The sequence below is a fragment of the Carcharodon carcharias genome, chromosome 10, assembly GCF_017639515.1.
Source record: "Carcharodon carcharias isolate sCarCar2 chromosome 10, sCarCar2.pri, whole genome shotgun sequence".
Classification (NCBI taxonomy): Eukaryota; Metazoa; Chordata; class Chondrichthyes; order Lamniformes; family Lamnidae; genus Carcharodon; species Carcharodon carcharias.
The window spans coordinates 164,648,161-164,662,674 of NC_054476.1; the positions used below are offsets into that span (position 1 = coordinate 164,648,161).

General features: G+C 39.2%; 1 protein-coding gene across 2 annotated transcripts in view; it reads right to left on the reverse strand.

Moving 5' to 3' along the window:
* aatf (apoptosis antagonizing transcription factor) overlaps positions 1 to 14,514 on the reverse strand; it is a 98,034-nt gene that overhangs the window by 34,170 nt on the left and 49,350 nt on the right. Inside the window, exons 6-11 of one of the 2 annotated variants that reach the window (XR_005944277.1) lie at positions 14,154 to 14,343; positions 11,275 to 11,439; positions 9,615 to 9,698; positions 2,862 to 2,929; positions 2,125 to 2,353; positions 389 to 461 (exon numbers count right to left, since the gene is read on the reverse strand). Coding sequence is in view for 1 of the 2 variants with exons in the window: in XM_041198150.1 (XP_041054084.1) it covers positions 381 to 461; positions 2,862 to 2,929; positions 9,615 to 9,698; positions 11,275 to 11,439; positions 14,154 to 14,343 (588 nt within the window). In the remaining variant the exon portion in view is untranslated. Of the gene's footprint in view, positions 1 to 380; positions 462 to 2,124; positions 2,354 to 2,861; positions 2,930 to 9,614; positions 9,699 to 11,274; positions 11,440 to 14,153; positions 14,344 to 14,514 lie in introns of those variants that run through there. The other variant, XM_041198150.1, reaches the window with a different exon arrangement.

Here is a 14,514-nt window from a genome sequence, read left to right on the forward strand (position 1 = left end):
GGTATTTGCATAACTATAATAGCATTAGTAATGAAACAAACTCGAATGAGATGGATCCAGTAATTGTATTAAATATGTGATTAAGCCCAACTTTATTTTGAATGCAAGCTTTTGGGTAGGAGAGAAGGAGGGGGGGGAGAAAAGATGGAGCAAGGAAGGGAAGGTTGGGGGGGGGGGGGCAGGAGGGAGTGGAAAATGAGCAAAGAATCAAAAGAAAAAGAAGAGAAAGGGTGTACATCTCCTTAGAAGCTAATGTATCCCTTCTAATACAGTCATCATCATGGTCCCTTTTTTGATAATTAGACTTGAATACCACTCTAGGTATTTCTGATGGACCTTGGTGTTTACTCCTTGTAGCAAAATCACTAGGATATACTTACCTTACTTTTCTGCCCTTGCTTGCTCTGGTGTCTACTTTTTTCTTAATCTTACTCCGTAGTTTCTGAATAGCAAGCCATTGTCTATATGAAAGAACAAAACATTGTTAGAATTAGGCTGAAAAAGGCAAAACACACAAAACTAGTTAGAAAGAGCATTTCAGACACGGGTGTAGGTTTGACTTTCATTATACATAGTGCCTACTTTTGTGTTATTAGCGAATGTTGAGACTGTGTTCCAAATACAAATGACATCTAGATAGATACTAGAATAAAAATGGACCAAGCACTGATCTCTGGACACACTTCCACGCTTTCACCAATCCAAGCTATATCTATTTAGCCCAACTGTTTCCTGTCTATGATCCAGCTATCTATCTATGCTGAATCTCCCCATGGCTGGAGGAATTCAGATAAGAATCATGTTAGCACAATTCCTCATCCCTCGTCATCAGAAAAAAATGAGCAGGTCACATGCAAAGAAGTGGAGATGTCAGGCAAGATTCAAGAGTTTTCTTTTTGAATTACATCCCAATATTAAAAAATAGTAATTCCCTCCCAAGCTTTCTCCTCTTTTTTTGAAGATACCACCTTTTACTGGGAATGGTTTCACAGACTGTAGCAACTGAAGTGATTAATTCATCTCACAAAAGTAAAATACTACAGGTGATGGCCACCTGAAATAGAAATGGAAAATGCTAGAAATACTCAGGTCAGTTTAACTTTAACTTGATTTTAACTGTGCACGCTGATGGACTTTCAGTGGGTTAAAAATTGGGTCCAGAGTTAGCATTTCAGGTAGATGACCTTTTGGCAAAAGACCATCAAGCTGAAACATTGATTCTGTTTCTCTCTTCATAGTTGCTCCCTAATCTGAGTATTCCCAGCATTTTCTGTAACTATTCAACATGTTTAGATAGTAAGTTACAGCAGCAGGAAGATAGAAAACAACAGTAACAGCAGAATTCTGCTGTTAAGTAATGCCACACTTTTCAGAAGGGTAACGGGATAGCAATCAGAAATGGAAGCCCTGGCTAATTTTCTCTATATTTAGCCCATGGACACTGATGCCAACTGTACAGTACTAACTATAGATGCCCAACTGTGATCAGCTAACTCAGTACAGGTCAAGAATTAAATCAAGGACCTTCTGTTCTTATTGCTTTGCACTACACTGTACAGTGCATGTGCTCAGTTGGCATAAATTACTGTCACAAATATTTGGTCTGTGTGTGTTTTTACATATGTGAAATACAGAATTGATCGTGCGCATAGTTTTTTCATTGTAACATTGAAACCCTTGATCTTTATCTGCCATTAATTATTTACAGCAGATCTACATCTCTGTTCCATATCTCTTGATAGACTTTTGTTAGGCAAAGGTATCACATCTTGGGTCTTGAAGGTTTCAATTGACTCAGTGTCCACAGCATGTTGCGGGCGACAGAGTTCCAGATTTCTACTAGTATGAGAGAGAAAGAACAGCTTACTGATTTTGTTTCTAAATAGACTGGCTCTCATTTCATGCCTCTTTGCATGCGACAACCCTGAGGAAATAGGCACTTTGCATCTACTTTATCAAATCCTATCTTTTAAAATACTTTGATTAGATCACCCTCAATTGTCTATAGTCAAGGTGATAAAATTTAATTGCATAATTGAAAAGTATTTGCATACACAGTTTAAAAGTGTCAGCTTTTATTTTTAAATGCCTAATAATGTGATAAACTTAGCTCTGTAGGGTTACCTTATTCCTCATCCAGTCAATGCCACTGTCCTCCATAAATGCAGTGCTGAGTTCATCATATCATTTGGCACTGCCCGCAAAAAGCCAGCATTTGAATTGGGTGAAAAATATTGGAGAACAGTAGAATCATGGTTTCGTTACTGGTCTAGTAATCCAGAGGCCTGGACTAAGGCTCAGTCAAATCCTATCATAGCAGCTAGGGAATTTAAATTCCATTGATTAAACAAATCTGGAATAAAAAACTAACATCAGTAATGGTGACTGTGAAACTACTATAAAAATCATTCTGGTTCACCACTTTCCTGGTGTTATGTGTGTGTTTACTGATGCTAATGCTGAAATTTTTGCTGAACATGCTAGAGAACAAGCTTATGCTCAAGTTATCAACAATCATTTACTCTCAAAATCAAAAATATTTTAAGATGAAACTGCGTTTGGCTATATCGTACATTCCCGATGTTAGCACACACAATTTTATATTGCCATTCATTTCAGATGGACAAACTGAATTTTAGTAAAGTAAGTAACTTTGAAAATAAAAAATAAGTTACATAGGAATGGGTCTAACCTAATTAATGGGGAGTTTTGTAGCAGCTTTGCAGACTATTCTAAACTGAACATTGTAATTTTTTTTTTAACACCCACCTTAATAATTATATATAAATTATGCTGTTTGGAGCACTAATATCTCTCCATGAGCATAACCCATTTTAATAGTGATATCTTTCAACACTTACCGGCCCATAGCAATCTGATCATTTGGATCCAGAGAAGTAGTCTTCCGTTCGATTAGTTCTCTGAGGAGCTGCACAAAAATAGTAGATTAAAATAAATTAATTGATTAGATTTCAAATTACAAATTGTAGAAATTCTCTCTCTTTATCAGCCCCATTTAGTTTTCTTCAAACCTATTACAAGTAAGCATGGGGCAAACAGATGGAGCAGTGGGTAAGCTTTTGGAATAGCACAATTCTTTCTTTCATGGTGAACATTTAAGAAGGAAGCTAAAATAGGTTAAAAACTAAATTACAACCACAAGTCAAACCCAACAGTACTCCAACAGGAAAACCTTGTCCCTTAAAAGGCCAGCTGTGTCACAACTTGCATTCGACAATCTAAATAGGTCTTAAAAACTGTACTTTTAGCTTAATGTGTGAAGGGAAGTGAAAAAGGGTGGCGAGAAGGTACTGAAAACATAAATATGATTGTTCTATTGGTGTGTCTCTATTTTCTGGACATTCACGTAACTCATCCTTGAGTTGCACGTCTTACGTGTCTTTAGCAAAGTTTTGCAACCCTTTTTGCATTCTTCCTGAATCAAGTCAGAATCTGAATAAATTACTTCAGAAAGTGCTGGAAAAACTCAGCAGGTCTTGCAGAATCTGTGGAGAGAGAAACAGAGTTAACGTTTCAAGTGCAATATGATTCTTCTTTGGAACTGAACAGTTACAAAGAAGAGTCATGCTGGACTTGAAACGTTAACTCGGTTTCTCTCTTCACAGACGCTGCCGCATCTGAGTTCTTCCAGCATTTTCTGTTATTATTTCATGTCTCCAGCATACTCAAGTATTCTGCTTTTATTACCTAAGTAACTGCTGGACACATTGTTGCCTGAAACTGTATTACACAGTGTTCATGTTGTATTTCTGATTAATTCAAAATTTCCAGTAAAGAATGATAACCTCATGCGTAAAAGAGCATGGTTGCAGTCCAGTTAAAGCACTGAAAAGATTATGGATCCAATGATAGGTACATATAGAGTTCCAAAAGCCTCAGGCTAAACCTCGAACTATGCTAGTTTAAAACATGGGGCTGCGTACTTAGCTATCCCATGCAAATCGAATATTTTACCAACAGATGAATGTGCTTAAGGGTGGGGAGGAGTTTGCACTTTCACAAAAATGAACAAGTCTGCATAATGCCACTCATACAGCAGAGCCATTCCTCTTGCAATAAATGCTAACATTCCATTTGCCTTCCTAATCACTTGCTGTACTGCATACTAACCTTTTGTGATTTATGTACCAGGACGCTCAATTCTCTCTGTACCACTGAATTCTGCCATCTCGCTCCATTTAAATAGTATCCTGCTTTCCTCTTCCTGCCAAAGTGGACAAGTTCACATTTTCACATATTATACGCCATCTGCCAAATTTTTGCCCAGTCATTTAACCTACCTATATTCATTTGCAGACTCTCTTGACAACTTACTTTCCTACTTATTTTGGTGTCATCAGCAAATTTAGCAACCATAGATTTGGTCCCTTCATCCAAATTATTGATGTAAATTGCAAATAATTGAGGACCCAGCAGTGATCCCTGTGGCACTCTACTCGTTACAGTTTGCCAACTCGAAAAAAACCCATTTTTCCCTACCCTCTGCTTCCTGTTAGCTAACCAATACTTTATCCATGCTAATATGTTACCCCCTACACTATGTACTTTTATGTTGTGTAGTAACCTTTAATTTATCAAATGCCTTCTGGAAATCCAAGGACACCACATCTACAGGTTCCCCTTTATCCAACTTGCTTGTTACTTCCCAAAAAACTCTGATAAATTAGTTAAACATGACTTCTCTCTCGCAGACCTATGCTGACTCTGCCTGATGAAATTATGATTTTCTAAGTGTCCTGCTATAACCTCCTTATAATGGATTCTAGCAATTTACCTATGACAGATGTTAGGCTAACATTTACTATTTTCCAATCCACTGGGACCGTTCCAGAATCTAAGAAATTTTGGAAAATTATAATCAATGCCTCTACTATTTTTGCAGCCAATTCTTTTAAGGCCCTAGGAATCATGCCATCTGTCAGTCTTTAGGTCCAAGTTTTCCCTGCACCTTTTCCCTAGCGATGGTGATTGTTTTAAGTTCCTCTCTCCCGTTCATCTCTTGATTTTCAAGCATTTTCTGGGAAGCTTTCCAAGTCTTCTACAGTGAAGACAGACAAAATACCTGGTCAACACCTCTGCCATTTCCTTGTTTGCCAGTATCAAATCCAATACTAGTTTTGGTTACACTTTTCCTATTTAAATACTTGTAGAAACTCTTACTATCTGCTTTTATATTACTAGCTAGCTTTCTCTTACACGCTTCTTTCTCTCTATGTTTTTCAGTCATTCTTTGCTGGTTCTTAAAATTTGACTAATCTTCTGACCTACCGCTCATCTTTGCAGGTTTTTAGTGTTTTTTTCAATTTGATACTATCTTTAACTTCCTTATTCAGCCAAGGATGGCCCATCCTTCTCAATCAGTCTTTCTTTCTGAGCCAAGCTAATAGGATCCGATTAAGATCAATTATCACTAAGATCCATAGGAACTTATTTTTAGGCTACAAACATTTACTTAAGTGCAAAAGTCACATTACTTGATAACCATTACACTACAGCTATGACCAGACGATTGTAAACTTGAGGACGATGATTAGAAAACAACTCTCGCATCTCTCCATTACTGCATTCACATTGTTGTTTTATGCAGATCAACAGACATCAATTCTCACAAATTCGAACACCAGCGTTGCTCCAAAGCTCAGTTCAGTTTCAAGGAGGAGCTTCCACGGATAAGGACAGATTCAACGTTTACAATGCCACTAGAATACAAAGTTGCGGCTGATTATTAGCAAACCATCCTGTCACTTATCCTGAGTTTGAATAAGACTCTGATAGGATAAATGTCGTCTCCTCTGTCTTTTCAGGCTGTAAGGCTGCTTTTTGTGAGATGAGTTTGGGCAGTTTTAATTCATAATAAGGTCACAACACCGAACAACTCATTATTCAGAACCAAGCAGACACTTGGATCCAATCACTGGATCACAAGGATGGGTGGTGAAAAAAAAAAGTGGCAGTAGAGGATCCTCTTCTGAAGCTGGAGTTGAGGTTTGTTGAGCCAGATTTGCAACTTGACTATGAATCTGCTTATGGCATAGCTAACCCATAAGTGCTCATGGAAGAAACAAAATGACAAGATTGAGTGTGTTCAATTTCTCAGCACCAGTATTCAGCATTCTGACGAACATGCTAAAACAAATATGTGCACTTAAGTAACTAATTATTGGAGCAAGGCCTATCAAAATATGCTTTATTACTTCAGTTTTCCATGAACAAAATTGTGTCTGTTAATGTTAGTCAACTTTATTATTAAAACAGTAGACATATACTCTTTACAGTTTTCAACAGGACTTTTAGGATTTCTGTAATTTGCAGGTCAGTTCTGAAAGTATAATTTCATTAATTTAATAAGCCACTGCACTCACTATATTAGTAGAATGCATCCCTCCCATCAAAGCCCTATTCATCTGACCTACTTCCAACACCTCTCTGGCAGACAATCTGTCAGTTTATCTATTGTTGTTCATCATAGTCACTTCTGGCAGCTAAATAAAAGATACAAATCCACCAATGCACAGGCTTATGACACTGTAAACCCACATACCACTGCTGTTCAGTAAACGTGTGCCCTTAATCACTGCAGCAACTTCCGTGACTCCCTCTGCAAATCCCACTCAACAGAAGAAATTAACCAGGTCAGCGAAACAGGTGCAACACTATGTCTGTCAACCACTCACTTCCCACAATTACTTGTACACAATGAAGCAGTAATCTTTACAGATCATCTCTCTGAAGAAATGTATTGAAAACTGTAAAGGAAAATGAATGTGCTGCCTCCTTGCAGCTCAGCAGATGTCTGTGGGTGATGTACAAGGCAGGGATGAGCTGTCGTAGAAATCTGTCAAGGTTTGGCTAAGTGATTAAAGCCTCCACAGTCTAAGCACCATATTTAAAGTCTACAGGAGTCAAAACTTGCACCCATTCCTTGCTGCGATGCCAGATGTTGGCTAACGTTTCAGTTTCTATTTACTTCTCCTGGACAGAAGGAGTTGGCACAGCAGCCACACAATCTGGAACATTCTGCAGTTGCTGCGTTAACAAGTGTCAACCATCATTCAACCAAAAGAACGTCAAAATCTCTCTTACTTGCTGTTGTTACAGATGTGTCAAATCCTTGGGGAACTAATGAAGTTTTTGCATCAGACACACATTGAGTTTACTCAGTGACGTGTTACTTCTGTAAATTAACCTCTCCACCTTTATTAACCTTTTAACAAGGGTTATACATTTAATATCGACAATTTATTAAGAAAGATTGCCTAAATATTATGCCTTCAAATTACTAGATGAGTTACGTTAATAGATTACCCGATACCATTCTATCTCAACTTTCCCAATTTTTCAGGGCTATTTTAGGTAGCTATATAAATACATATACATTACATTCAAAATGAAGCCTTTCCTGGCAAGTAAATATCCTTAATCTCAAAAATATGTTATATATAAAAATTAAATACATGTTAAAAGACTCAGCTAAAATCATTAACTTTCTTAGAAAAAGGTGATAAAGAACATGATAATAAAAGCAAAATACTGCAGATGCTGGAAATCTGAAATAAAAACAGAGAGAGCTGGAAAAACTGGCAGCATCTGTGGAAAGAGAAAGAGAGTTTATGTTTCGAGTCCAATATGATGCTTCTTCGGAGGGAGGTAGAACTGTGATGGGTTTTATGTTGTTGAAAAACAGGTAGAGGTGAGGTGGAACCGAAAGGGGATATCAGGGCTAGGTTAGAGGATGAGTGGGGGGTGGGGTGGGGGAGAGATTAAATACCAAAGATGTCAAGGAACAAATGGTAAAGGGAATGGTAATGGTAGTAGTAAAGAAAGCAAGCATTGGCCCAGAGTAGGTGCTAGTAGCAGAATAATGGTCAGCTTTGTCTGAAAGCAAAATCATGAGAACAGGATGCAGACTAGCACTTGGCTGGGGAGGGCGTGAAGCTGTTGAACTCCATCTTGAGCCCAGAAGGCTGTAAAGTGCTTAATCAGAAGATGAGGTACTATTCCTCCAGCTTGCATTGGGCTCCACTGGAACATTGCAGCAGGCCGAGGATAGAAATGTGAGCGTGAGAGCAAGGTGGTAAAGAACATGACTTGGTTCAAATAATTGGAACATGAAGTGAACGCTATCCGTTGCTGCTTCTCCATGATTAATATCTCATTTGTACAGCTTAACATCTTTCTCAAGAGCTTTATTTTTCATGCATTAATTTTTGGCAATCACACCACAGTTGACATTTTTAAAAAATTGTTTTCCCTTCCTGCAGCAACCTCTATTTTAAAATAGGAGAGTAGTGGACGTTGCAGAACTTGTGCTACTTCCAGAAAGCAAACATGATTGAGGCCCAGATTGAGTCATTTGTCCTCTCAGTTTCAAAAGATGAAACATTAAGAATGGATGGGCAGCATCTCTTAATATTTACACACACTAGGGAATAATTCAACACTGCTGCCTAACCTTTGTAATTCTGATGGTTTTCTAAACTGCGCAAGAATGTCACTTTCACAGTTTGAAATGTAATGTTTCTTTTTTTCAAATTACAGCACCAAAGCTCAGTCACTGTCATTCGCTGTTATCTATGTAAAGCAGGGTTATCCCCTAATTAGCTATAATACAAGAACACAGTGACAGAATATTTGTGACACTAAAATGTTAGTATAAAACATTTTCATCATGAATGGAAAGAAAGGCAATTAATTATATTGGGCCAGATTTGTCAGGAGTGGGGGGCAGAGGGGGAAGGCAAACTATCAGTGCTCAATATCATCACCGCTCTGAAACTGACCACAACTTCAGGTTATCAGGCATGTGCAGACTTGGCCAGGAATCCTGAAGTTGCAGTCTGTCATGCAGAATTCACACAGGCCAGCAGCCACTGAATCAGCAAGAATTTCAACTCTCCTACTTCCAAGCTGCCATTTGAAATATCCAAACTCTGAAGCAATCACTTCAAAAGATGTGTCAATCGAAGTAGCTTGTGATAATCAAGCTTGTTATAAAATTTTGACTGTACGATATACTCCTCCCAGCATATTATAAAAGAAGCTCGCTTGAATTGTTGACTGTACTTTAGTTGGATTAAAGTACATTGTAGCATCTCGTAAAGTATAGACATAAATCCTATTCACAGCGAACACGAAGTACTTTTCCAAGATGCTGCAGTACCTCCCCAGATGAACTATTCACACAACATAATTTAGTGTCACTTCACGAGACTTTGGAAAATCATATCCCCCGGAATAAAAAATGCTTAGCCATGTGACATTACTTGAACTTGATCACAGTTACTCACTGTGTTTAGCATTTTAATCCAGCTTTGAAAAAAATAGGAGTTGATAACAATGTCTATTATCCAGGTCACTATGCTGTTCATCCAGAACAAGTGCCAGCTCTGTATCTTTTCTGAGATGATTTATTGCAAAATGTCTCTTAATGCAAGACTTGCTGACTGAAATGTTTCTCTGATTTGGAACAACCTGAACTGCAATGACCCTTGTCTCCTCTATTGCTAGGTTACTCATGTCAATTCAGATGTTTTATTGATATCCAAGCAGCAGCCTGGGTAGGTGAACCCCTTGTTCTATTAACGAACACTCACCTGATGGTAAAAGTCATCATCATCAAAAATCTCTTCATCTATGTCTTTCAGATGTGCATTTGACTTTCCTTGTATCACAGTCTCCTGTGTAGAAAAATAATGTCTGTCCATTACAGAGGTCAGGGAAGAAAGAATTCCAAGTTCACTAAAAGCCCTGTCATATTTCTCTTCCTGCCTAGGTACATAAAAGATATTTTGTACATTTTATCAAATTGCTGGTATTTTCCACCCTTCTCCTCTCCTGATTTTTGCACCTGCTGAAGGCATGGCCTCATTCACTAGTACATTCATGGGCACATCCAGAAGCTTGTCTACAAATTCACCTTTCATATATGGCACAGAGGTTTGGGCAGGCTATTTTTCCACAGGAGGAACCACAGCAAAAACCGGCCAAACCTAATGTTCACACAGATGCCCTTTTCAGGAATGACAAGTGAAGACAGTTACAGCAAAGGACCCTGGCTCAAATCCGGTAACATGGCACTGACTGCTGATCCCAGCTTGAGCTTACTGGTCTGATGGCTCACTGCCATATCATACAACATATTTGTCCACTGAGCTTAAAGGCTGCACCATGCATTTTTAAACTTTGAGATATTTCTGACCACGCTAGGATTTGCTTGCTTAAAAACATGCCAAGTGTAAGCTGCTAACAATATTTGTTCAATCTTTTGATTCTATTTTATATGAGAGCGTCCAAGATTAAAAGTACAGTTTTACAGCTCCAATAAAAAAAGCATGCATTTCGAAAGCTTCAAAACGGTGTCCAATCATTAATTCATGCACTGATAACAATGGAGAAATGCCGTACCAGATACAATACCAGGACGGTACAGAGGGTTCAGAGAATTTAAGTTACATTTTTAGCAATAGTTTTAAACTTGTCTAATTTCAAATTTCCAAAAGTCACAGGATTCTATTTTACAACTCAAGAGATTGAGGATAATTTTTACCCTCCTGAAAGTGTTCATGCCACTTGGATTACAGTTCCATGATTCCCCTCTGATACCTCACCCAAGTGGTCAAACTTGATGTGGTACCTCAACAGTTAGTGCCGGCAGGCTTTGTGACTGCCCAGGAGAGGGTGTTGGTGTGGTGAATGCAGGCATTATAGTCAAGCCCAAACCTGTCCACAACGCGACATACACTTTACAGCAGGTGTCACTGGATAATGATCAAATCCTAACTGCTTTTCTCTCCACCGCCTGGGGCAGTGAGTCAAGCCACAGTGCTCCTTCAATCATTCCAGCCGAGATCAGTAAGCATAGCACAGGTTGGGGCTGAACCTGGAATGTTCTCATAAAAATAACAAAACAGTGGAAATCATAAACAGGAACAGCTGGAAACATACAGCAAATCAACCTTCTGTGAAGAGGGCAGGCAGTGGGTGCTTTGAGTTTGTACCCTTCATCAAAACTCATCAGTTCATAGGTTCAGTCGTTAAGTTATAAATTGGAAGCATCAACTATCCGTTCTCTCCACTGATGTTAGTTGACCTGATCTGTTTCCACTTTTTCTGTTTTTAATTCTGGGATCTTCTGGCGTGTGAGATCAGTTATACTTTGTTTTTACCCAACCAGAGAAGCTATCCTTTCCCTTTAAAAAAAAACACAGCTTCTTCAGAATACAAATTTGGAGTTCTAATTCTTTACTGACATACCATCTCCCCAGGCACAGTTTCTGGAATTGGCTGAGAATCGTCTTCTGCTTTTCCAAGAATTTTATACAAGGATCTTTTGGTCTGTGTCCGTCGTAGCAGCCTCTCTTTATCCATCATAATCTGCTCAATCTGCGTCAAGACTGAACGCTCAAAAGCGCCGAACCCCTGAAATAAAAATATCAAGACAGCAAGAATTCAGGTAACATTCCATTTAAAAATGTACTGTACTGATAGAAGGAACACTCAAACTAAGAATTAAATTATCTTTCAAAATTATTTTATTCAATGGCCATTCCACACAGGTCATTTTCTTAAAAATAAAAGCCAATTTATAGAATCTATGAAACATATAAAACTACATGTTCCAGCATAAATGTGACACATGACCACCTAGTTCAGCCAACAAAATATATCAACCAAAGCAGTGAAACTTCAGTTATCCACACTACCATCAGCTGCCAAAATTTCCATAGGAGTCAGGGATTAATTTTGTATAAACCAGAGAAAAAGTAATTGTGCGTCTTCAGTTGATGTTTTTTGAAATCTGGGTTGTTGATCCAGAAGAGTAAGTTGTTGCCGCTTTATCTGGTACCTGGTAGAATCCAGGCAGCTCTGGTGTTTAGTTTCAGGTCTAAAGATCAGGAGTTAGCTTGTCAGAAATTGTGAAGAGAAAAAAAATAGGTTGACGTTTGAAGTAAGCAATCATAATAGGCCAAAGTTTGAAAAATGTATCTGATTAAATATGAGGATTTTCAATTATCCACCAAGCCCTTTCTTCTTGTTATAGAGGTTCCACAAGATTTAACTCAGTGTTTGATTAAACGCAATTGCTAAGATATTTGATCCAGTAGCACACGGTGAAGATAGATGACCACTGCCACTATAAAGTATACAAAATTATTGCTGGCCTCACTTGCACCAAATAAGTACATTAACGTTTTCAATAATGTGAAATATTTCACTAAACATATTTTGCATCAAAACTAAGGGTTAGGTCAGCATCTTTCCATCTGCGAGAGATGACGGAAATGCAGCCTCAGAACTTGTTTAAAAAATTTGTTCAAGGGAAGTGGGCTTCACCGGCCAGGCCAGCATTTACTGTCCATCGCTAATTGTCCTTGATAAGGTGGCGGTGAACTGCATTCTTGAACCGCTGCAGTCCCTGTGTCATAGGTACACCCACAGTGCTGTCAAGAAGGGAGTTCCAAGCTTTTGACCCAGTGACAGTGAAGGAACAGCGATATATTTCCAAGGCAGGATGGAGAGTGGCTTGGATGGGAACTTGCAGGTGGTGGTGTTCCCATGCATCTGCTGCCCTTGTCCTTCTAGATGGTAGCGGTCATGTGTTTGCAAGGTGCTGTCTAAAGAGCCTTGGTGAGTTTCTGCAGTGCATCTTGTAGATGGTACACATTGTTGCTACTATGCGTCAGTGGTGGAGAGAGTGATGTTTGTGGATGGGGTGCCAATCAAGCGGGCTGCTATGTCCTGGATGGTGTCACGCTTCTTGAGTGTTTTGCAGCTGCACTCATTTAGGCAAGGGAAGAATATTCCATCACAATCCTGACTTGTGCCTTGTAGATGGTGGACAGGCTTTTGGAAGTTCAGAGGTGAGTTACTCTGACCTGCTCTTGTAGCTGCAGTATTTATACGGCTAGTCCAGTTCTGGTCAATGGTAACCTCCCAGGATGTTGATAGTTGGGGATTTAGCGATGGTAAAGCCACTGAATGTCAAGGGGCGATGGTTAGATTCTCTCTTGTTGGAGATGGTCATTGCCTAGCACTTGTGTGGCACGAATGTTACTCACCACTTATCAGCCCAAGCCTGGATGTTGCCCAGGTCGTGCTGCATTTGGATATGGACTATTTCAGTATCTGAGTCGAGGATGGTGCTGAACATTTTACAATCATTAACGAACATCCCCACTTCTGACCTTATGTTGGAAGGAAGGTAATTGATGAAGCATCTGAAGATGATTGGGCCTAGGGCACTACCCTGAGGAGCTCCTGCAGTGATAACCTGCAGCTGAGCTGACTGACCTCCAACAATCACAACCATCTTCCTTTGTGCTAGGTATGACTCCAACCAGCGGAAATACCCAAGGAAGATAGTGTGTGGACATTGTCTGCAAGGTATGATTCCTTGAGTATGTTGGCTGTTGCTTGGCTAGTCTTAGAGACAGTTCTCCCAATTTTGGCACAAATTTTAGTAAGGAGGACTTGTAGGGTCGACAGGGTTTGCCATTGTCATTTCCGGTGCCTAGTTCGATGCCGGGTGGTCCATCCCCGGTTTCATCCCTTTGAGGCTTTTTAGCTGTTTGACAATTGAGTGGCTTGCTAGGCTAGAGGGTGTTTAACAGTCAACCACATTGCTGTGGGTCTGGAGTCACATGTAGGCCAGACCAGGTAAGGATGGCAGATTTCCTTCCCTAAAGGACCTTAGTGAACCAGGTGGATTTTAACATCAATCGACAATGATTTCATGGTTATTAGACTTTTAATTCCAAATTTGAACATGGATCCCCAGAGCATTACCCTAGGTCTCTGGATTACTAGTCTAGCGACAATACTGCCTCCACTTTGGTGAGCTCAGCTGAGCTCACCTGCTGCACTTCTTTTGATGGCTGAACAAGCCGACTCTGTAATGACAAAGTCTGCCACAGGAACAAGACCCAGGCAAGATGGGCAATACAGGCCCTCATATACGTTAATGATATCATTTATGAAATCATACACTAACCTGTCAGTGTGTATGCAAATACAAAGCTACATTTTATCATAGTTGCAAAACATCCCTGCAAACAGTTCTAGTCATACTTTAAAAAAAAATCTTCCCTCTTGCTTTGAGAAAGGTACAATGCAGAAACAAAAGATCAATTCACCTTGCCCATTTTGCCTGATGCTAATTTTGTCTTATCATGCCATTTCTGCAATGTACTGTTACGATATGTTTTGAAGGCAGCAAACCGCTTAGCCATGAAGTCTGGGTACTCCTCCATTTCAAGTTTCCTTTTCTGTGGTCTTTTCCTCTTCTGCACTTCCTCCATTTCATCATCACTGGGAATCTCTTCACTGGAAACAAAGAAAGTAGCATCTTGTAAAAGTGGATTCTATTTTCCTTGCATATGTACTCCTGCTTAATTCTTGGTAGTGACTTAATATAAGCAAATTTTGCTCTTACCATTATTAGTAATGAAAGCTCTGACATCACTGTGTGATGCTCTTGCAGGCAGCTTTAAACTA